The following is an 8,441-nucleotide window of genomic DNA, read 5'->3' on the forward strand; positions in this document are numbered from 1 at the left end:
CCTGTTGATTTTAAAGTACTTGTCAAAGGCGCGTGACAGAATAAAAATTCAATTTTATTGTGGTATTCGTTTTAAGCCGTTAGAAATAACATTTAAAAATGGAAGAATATTCCTGTGCAGAATATGCTGATATGCACCTAATTTATGGGGAAGCATTATGCAACTCCGTGGAGGCAAGAAGACTTTATGAGGAAAGGTTTCCGGGTCGACATTTGCCGAGTCCAAAAACTTTTGAAAGAGTTGATCGTAGTTTAAGAGAAACAGGTAAAAAAAAATAGTGAAAAACGTTAGTGAAACTAATTTCTTCCGAATCCTTTATTTAGGAAGCTTTTTGCCACGCCGTGGTGGAGCAGGAGCCCCGAGGAGAGTACGAGACCCTCATGTAGAGGAACAAATATTGGAAGACGTTGCTAATAATCCTTCAAATAGCATAAGGAAGCTTGCGGCGCAAAACAATGTTACAAAATGGGCTGTACATGAAACTCTGAAAGAACAATTGCTTTACCCGTACCACATCCAAAAAGTACATGCTATGTCTCCAGATGATTATCCAAAAAGACTTCAATACGCCAATTGGTTTTTACAGCATCATATTCGGAATCATAATTTTGGTACATCTATTTTGTTCACCGATGAAGCAGGTTTTACAAGAGACGGCATAATTAATTCGCATAATCTACATGTCTGGGATGAAGAAAACCCTCACGCTTTAGTTCAAACTCGCTACCAACAAAGGTTTATGGTGAATGTGTGGGCTGGCATTATCGGGAATCATTTGATTGGTCCATTTATTCTGGAGCAAAGACTTAATGGTGCTCTTTATTTGCAATTTTTAGAGGAAAATCTAAATATTTTGTTAGAAGAAGTGCCCCTTCAAATAAGAACTGAAATGTGGTACATGCATGACGGTGCACCACCCCACTTTGATCGTTTAGTACGTCAACATCTGACGAATGTTTTTGGTGATCGATGGATAGGTCGAGGCGGACCTGTATTATGGCCACCTAGGTCGCCCGACCTAAACCCATTAGACTTTTTTCTGTGGGGTCATTTAAAAAATAACGTTTATTCAACACCCGTAAATAGTAGAGAGGAACTTCTGCTGAGGCTAACACAGAACTGTGACCATCTCCGCAATAATCACGGAATATTATTTCAAGTGCACCGGGAAAACATTCGTAGGATTAGAAAGTGCATTGAAGTACGGGGTGCTCATTTTGAACATCTACCGAAGTAACATTTAGGTACCTTTGTTCATTGTTGAATGTTCTTTGTTGCATGTCTTGTAAGTAAGTTATTTTTCAAATGTTATTTTTAATTGGTCACTACTTGCTCATAAAGTATAGCCAACCCGTTCAAAGATTTCTGGACTTGATAAAGTTAAAGAAATTAAATGCATGAAATAATATGTAAAAAAAATAAATTTTAATTGTTGTTGTATTTGTTACCAATTTTTTTCAAAACCGATTTATCTCGCAAACCGTTCATTTTTTCGAAATAAATAAAGAGTACCATTTTTAAAGAAAAACCTTCAGAGTATCTAATAATAATATTTTCAGTTTGATAAAATTACTTCTGTCAAAATTTTGAGAAAAATTGTGATAGGGCCAGTCCGTTTCTGGACACCTGATAATAGCAAAAAGTTGATTTTAGCATCAAATCGTAGAGCTCCATGTGTAATACAACGTACGAAAATTTTATTAAAATATACAGGGTGGTTTCAAAGTTATAACCCTAAACGTTAATTTCTAGGTACCCCTTTGACCCCCCATAACTCCGTTAGGGGGCACATTAGGAAAAAAAATTATAGGAAGGACTAGTTTTATTTTGACCTCCCCTATACACTCCCGAGAGATTAGGAGGTACTTACCGGACACCCTGTATACACAAAATCAAATGTAAAATGTTTACATACATATTGTAAGCGGCGCTTTTTTTTCTTTTTAGTCAATCAATGAATATGCTTCACCTATTTTCAATGTCGCGAGCCGCCACTGGTAAACTGTGGTTGAGGCCTGTTACCATTCTTTAAATGGCATTAATGTAAGGACTCCAAAAATCTCAAGTGTATTTGATCTTGAATCTTACAAAATTGTTGTACAAGACTGCGTGTGCCCTTAAAATGGATGAATGTTACAAATTATAAATCCAGTTCTTTTAGCTTTAGACACCATGTTATCAATATGATTAGCAAACGATAATTTAGCTGGAAAAATAACCCCATGATCTTTATATTGGGTTAGAGAAGTGAGTTTCTGGTCATTTAAACATAAGTCTAATAGGAAGCAGTTTTTTTAGTAAATATCATTGTAAATATCAATATCATCATCATCAATATCATGTAAATATCAATATTTATCAAGATTCATAAACAGATTATTGTGCATACACCATTGATTTAATCATTTCGATGTCACACTGCAACGAAATACAGTCATCATGAGATTCAGTTGTAAATAATTTTAAGTTATCAGCATACAGCATTGATCGACAAGAAAAGTCGTGTGTGATATCATTAATAAAAATATTGAACCGAAGGTGACACAGCTGATCCCATTTTTTTTAATAATGTATAAAAAGGTTACTCACCTAGGTAATTGTTTGAGGGAGCCACTTCTTCAACTCTAATGTTAGTAGCACCAGGAGGAATCAAAATTATGTCATTGTAACCTAAAAAAATTTAAACCTAATTTATCAGTTTTCTATACAAAATAACGCAATTAATAAAATTAAATCTAAATTATTTTCTACTACATTTATGATTTTCTACTTTTTAATAATAACTTAACAGAAGAAGAATAGAGTGGGATTGTTAAACACTTTAGTAAAATTTTTTGGAAAATTATTACTACCTATTATAGTGACAACGTATTTCAGAAATCTCATTTCTAATAAGTAGCTAGTGTATGTAATAAGGTCTTACCAACTTGCATGTCTTTCATCGGTATCGTGTTTTGTATGGTGTTGCAAGAGCTTCCATTGCCTCCACATATTCGACATAAATCTTCTCTGGCATTAGACCCCAACATCATATCACACCCAACGGGCTACAACAATATTCCAAAATCAAGTTTATTTTGGTCTAAACTGGTGCCAATTTAGGTGTTGTTTATATGCCGCAGGTATTAGATTTTTTAAAATGTTTATACTTATACAGGGTTGTCCGGGAGATAATGAATAACCTTTTAACCGTGAATGGGGAACCCTAAGGTCGTTCAGAAAATCGACTTTTGTCTTAGTACAAAGTCCCTTCGTTTATTTCGGTTTTTTTTCAAAATTTCCGCTATAGGTTACTTTATTGGTCACTACGGCCACAAGAGAACGTATGAACGTATTAGGTACCTATATTTCAGTTATTTTGCGTAATATTCTTGAATTGTGTTATTATCAGATGCTTATCAGAATTTTTAACTAGCAATAGTAGCTCTTGTTTAAAAAAATCTTAAACTTATATTTTACGTTAGTCAGCGAAGTTATAAACGAAAGCTCCGAAGGGCATTCATAAGAAGGTGCAGAGCCTGCATCAGGGAAGGCGGCAGACAATTTGAACATTTACTGTAATTTTTAAATAAAATTAAATAATAACTGAAAGATAATATGTTCTCTTGTGACTAATAAAGTAACCTATGGCGGAAATTTCGAAAAAAAACGGAATAACTGAAAAATGAAGGGACTTTGTACTAAGACTAAAGTCGATTTTCTGAATGACCTTAGGTCCATCCACGGTTAAAAGGTTATCCATTATTTACTGGACACCCGATATAGTATGTACATATTCATGTTTACTCATCAAAACTTGTCAGTAGCTGCCTAGGCATTGACGAGTAAACAGAGTGTGAATGTGCGAGTATGGAATCACTTACAAAGTCTCCAATTCGCGCGATAATTTATTATCATTTTTGTCGTGAGCTGTCTCATCAACAGTGCCACGAAGAAATGAAACGTTTATTGGGTGACATTACCCCATCCCTCAGGACTGGCAAATGCTAGTATAAACAGTGTGAAAGAGATATTTTTGAATTAGAGGACGATTCACGTCCAGCCCCGCCGAGCGAAGTGACTACACCTAAAACAATAGCCGCTGTTCAAAAACTAATTTGCGAAGACCATCGAATCACATATAAACAGATCCAGGAAACCCTTAACATTTCTGCATGGACCATATATAAAATTTTAAATGAACATCTGGAAGTACACAAAGTTTGTACAGCTTTTGTACCACACAAATTAACTGACGAGGAAAGGGAGCATCGTGTGAAATGGTGCGAAAGGATGCTCACAAAGTTTAAATCCGGACGATTTTCTGAAATATCTTCAATAATTGTTACAGGAGACGAGATTTATTATTATGATATACCAACAAAATCACAGTTGCATATGGATGTTTGAAGGTGAAGACTATTTGAATATGCCTAAGCGGTCACGTTCAGTCAAGAAAAAAATGAACGTGATTTTTCTGGGTTGTCGTGTTTGCTCCCGCTTCTCAGCACGCTTCAAGAATTGCGACCAAAGTGCCAACTGCGCTCTTGGCTGTTGCATCATGACAATGCACCAGCTCATCGCACCCAGCGAACCATAGATTTTCTGAAGTTTTCTGGTATTGGACTGTTAGATCACCCTCCTCACAGTCCCGATCTAGCGTCCTGTCACTTCGCACTCTCCCCGTACGTGAAAAATCAATTAAAAGGACACAAGATTTCTTCAGATGACGAGATTTTAGCTGTATGGGACGAATGTTGCGCTTCCATCTCAGAAGAGAAATGGAATTACTGGCTTGATGGCTGGTTTGAGCATATGCATAAGTGTGTAACATGTGACGGTATATACTTCGAAAAACAGTAATATTTTATAGTGGAACGACAAGACTTACCGAGCGACCTACGTAAAATGCAACATTGCAAATAAAAAATTTTTCCAGGCTAATTTTGAACTTTTTCTATTGCTATTCTCATTACCTACGAAATATCTACACAGTAATTCCTACGTCNTTCGAGTAAGCTGTATACAAGTATACTCTCGTACACTTGTACTTGTACTTGTACTTGTTGAATTATTTAATGTAATATTATTACTTAATATTACAAATAATCTCCAGTTTGCATTTAAGGTATTTATATTCGTTTTCTTTTATGCTAAACCTGTAAATGTATGAGTTTAATATTTATATATGAATATGATCCATTTTTGAAATAATTAATGAATAAATAGGGGACGTTGATTTCGATTTTGTAATTTTGTATTTAAAATCAGTGTTTTTTTTTAAGAAGACTAAGAACTCGATGAGATTTAAAAATTAATTATAATTGTAATAAATTTGTTTTTTAATAAATAAAACATATTTTCAATAAAACCTCTTTAGCCATTTATAATTTTCATTTTTCGAACCTCTATATTACAGATATGAGCGAGTTTGATTTAATATCGATAATTGTAAAATAAATTGTTTAAAATAGTCGGCCATATTGGATCAGCCATTTTGAATTTCATTTTCCGACATCATATTCTTTTTTAGCGACCTCAAAAATCCCTATATTACAAATATAAGCGAGTTTGATTTAAAATCGATAATTGTTAAATAAATTGTTTAAAACAGGCGGCCATATTGGATTAGCCATTTTGAATTTTCATTTTCCGACTTCATATTCTAGTTCAGCGACATCTAAAACCCCTATATTGTCAAATCGATTTAAAATTCATTGAATTATTTTAAATGTTCTTAAAAAAACTATTTATTATTGTTTAAACAATTAAAAAACAGTTAGCGTACAAAAATAAGTTTATAACTTTTTTCTAATACTCATCTCCAAGTGCTTTCAAAAGGTTTTAGGAAAATCCATGTTTCCCATAATTATTTCGAAATAATGCGTAATTTTAAGCTATTTTGACTCCACTATTATAAACATTTTGTTTTATCTACTTTTATATTTAGTTTTATTTTATTACAAATATACAAGGTGTTTCCGAAATAAGTGCGTTCCGTCAAAGGGATAAGAGAACAAATTTTCTTATGAACATGGGTCGTAGTCACAATTTTTTAAATATCTCTGAGGATGTGCGATGCAGACTGATGAAACTTGGGCCACTAATTTATGTAAGTGGAAGTAAAAACCCGTTATGTTGACTTACGTATAAGTTAACCCGTGGCAGAGAAACGAGGGGTCAGTAGCACTAGGTGCCTCAGAACTGCAAATTCGATTAATGCTTTTAATTATTATCAATGGAGTTTCTAAGAAAAAATATGCCTTACAGTCTGTTCGAAGGACGAGTCGTTTTAGATATATATGATATATTTTTTTATATTAAAGTGAGCTTACGACACAGTTAAGTAAATTGAAAATAACTCGAGCTATTCGTTCCATAAAAACAGTTTATGGGATTTTTTTGTTATAAATACAATTTTAATTGCAACGCAGTGTGTCAAATTTAAGAAGAATCTAATAAGAATATTAAAAAAAGCTAATATATTATTTGGTATTTTTATGGAAGATGTTCCCTTAGACAATTGTAATTTCTACGCCAATGATATTTTGAACTTTTGACGTTGTATTTATAATTGTATTTCAAAAAATTCTCATCTCAGTTTTAGAGTTATGCATATCGATTCACTTAACTGTGTTCTAAACTCACTTTAATATATAAAAAATAAAACGGCTCGTTTAGTAATTCAATTAGTAATATCGGGTGTTCCAAAATCATTATGAGGCTCATTGTCATCTTGATGGCTTCGTTAATCGACAAAACTGTCGCATTTGAGGTTCTGAAAATCCAAGAGTGATTGCTGAGAAACCAACGCATCTAAAACGTGTCACTGTTTGGTGCGGATTTTGGGTTAGAGGCATCATCGGACCATTCTTCTTCGACAATGCGGCTGGTCAGGGAATAGCAGTTAATGGGGATATCTATTGCGTTAATCCAGTTTTTTTGCATCTAAATTGTAAGATATGGGTGTAGACCACATGTGATTTCAATAAGACGGGGCCGCATGCTATATAGCCCGAGAAACAATTCAATTACTGTAGGTCATTTTCTGGTCGTGTAATTTCCCGTTTTGGTGATCAGAATTAACGGCCAAATCATGCAATAAAAAATTTATAATTTTTAATTAGAAACCTGTGTTTTCAATTAACATCTACTTTTTTCGTGAACTTTGGGAAACCTTTAAGATGCCTCGATCCAATTTGTAGAATATTCATTGGCGTCGAAAATATGAGGCTCCTGGGTATTGATCCCTCGTATCTCCAACAATGGCTGACATATTTGTAAGTCATCTTAGCGGAATATTACTTCTACTTAGATAAATCAATGGCATTCTTAGAGATAAGTATATCAGAAAATGTGATATTTTTTGCTAAAAATAATTTGTTCTATTGTCCCTTTGAAGGAACACACTTATTTCAGAAACACGTTGTATATAAAGATTAAGAACGTATTAAAGTTACGTAAAAATATCAAGAAATAAAGTTGTTTTTCAATAACGAATTAATCTCCTCTTTACCTGGCATTTTCCAGAAACGCATACGTCAAGTTTTTCATCATTGCATCTTGTACCATCTACAACTGTCGCTGCATGTCTGAAATAAAACCTTTCTCCCCTTGGCATGCAGTTTAATTCACAAGGATTTGGTGCTCTTGTGTAGGGGACCCACCTACAAAAATATGTGTTGAAATTCGAGATTAATTAATTAATTAATGGATCTACTCACTGATAATAAACTCCCTCAAAAGGTATGTTATCATACTCAGAGCATTGTTGCGCCCTGAAGTCCCCATTGTCCGGACAATCCTGAAAAAGGAAATGATTTCAATGATGAGTTAGAACAGTAACCCACGTCGCGTCGCTGCAACAAATTTCACTTCTAGGTAATATTATTTTATTTTTTAAAGAAAAAATAAACTGAAAATGCATATAATGGAAAACTGTATACAAATTTCTATAAATGTCATTGAAGTACACAAGGTGCGTTCCAAAATACCTAAACAGGACTTTTTAAAAATAGGTAAGACTTTTTTTTGGCAAAACCAATTTATTTTATTCAAAATAGTTCCCTTCCGACTCAATTGCAGGTATAAAAGCATATCGAATGAATGTTTTAGATCGTCGGTCGAGATGTCGGTACAAGCTATTTGGATGGCTTTATAATCCAATCAATCTGTCACGGCCTAATGTTAAATTTACAAAAAATACCACCTGGAAACAAAAAATATGGTGATATAGGAAAAAATTCTAAGAAAGATAGTGTTTTTTCCTGTGGCGCATAAACATATAGTTAACCTAAAAAATTCATAAACGTCAAAAATGGTTTTTCGTTAATAACAAAACACGAACTCCAATCGAAAACAGTTAAATGAGAAAGTTGTAGCTATTAAAAAAAACCTATGGATTCATATTTTTAAATATATCTACTATCGATTGCTATACAGGGTGGGCCACGCCTCGGTCG

General features: G+C 33.7%; 1 protein-coding gene across 1 annotated transcript in view; it reads right to left on the reverse strand.

Annotated features, from left to right (window-relative positions):
* Positions 1–7,777, reverse strand: part of LOC108904112 (papilin) — a 28,354-nt gene extending 20,577 nt beyond the window's left edge. The window contains exons 1-4 of the mRNA XM_018706545.2: positions 7,704–7,777; positions 7,496–7,646; positions 2,924–3,047; positions 2,590–2,670 (exon numbers count right to left, since the gene is read on the reverse strand). Of these exons, the coding sequence (XP_018562061.1) occupies positions 2,590–2,670; positions 2,924–3,047; positions 7,496–7,600 (310 nt within the window). The 5' untranslated portion in view covers positions 7,601–7,646; positions 7,704–7,777. The remainder of the gene's footprint in view (positions 1–2,589; positions 2,671–2,923; positions 3,048–7,495; positions 7,647–7,703) is intronic.
* Positions 7,778–8,441: the final 664 nt, after the last annotated feature.

The sequence above is a fragment of the Anoplophora glabripennis genome, unplaced genomic scaffold (genome assembly GCF_000390285.2).
Source record: "Anoplophora glabripennis isolate ALB-LARVAE unplaced genomic scaffold, Agla_2.0 scaffold106, whole genome shotgun sequence".
NCBI classification, from domain to species: Eukaryota; Metazoa; Arthropoda; class Insecta; order Coleoptera; family Cerambycidae; genus Anoplophora; species Anoplophora glabripennis.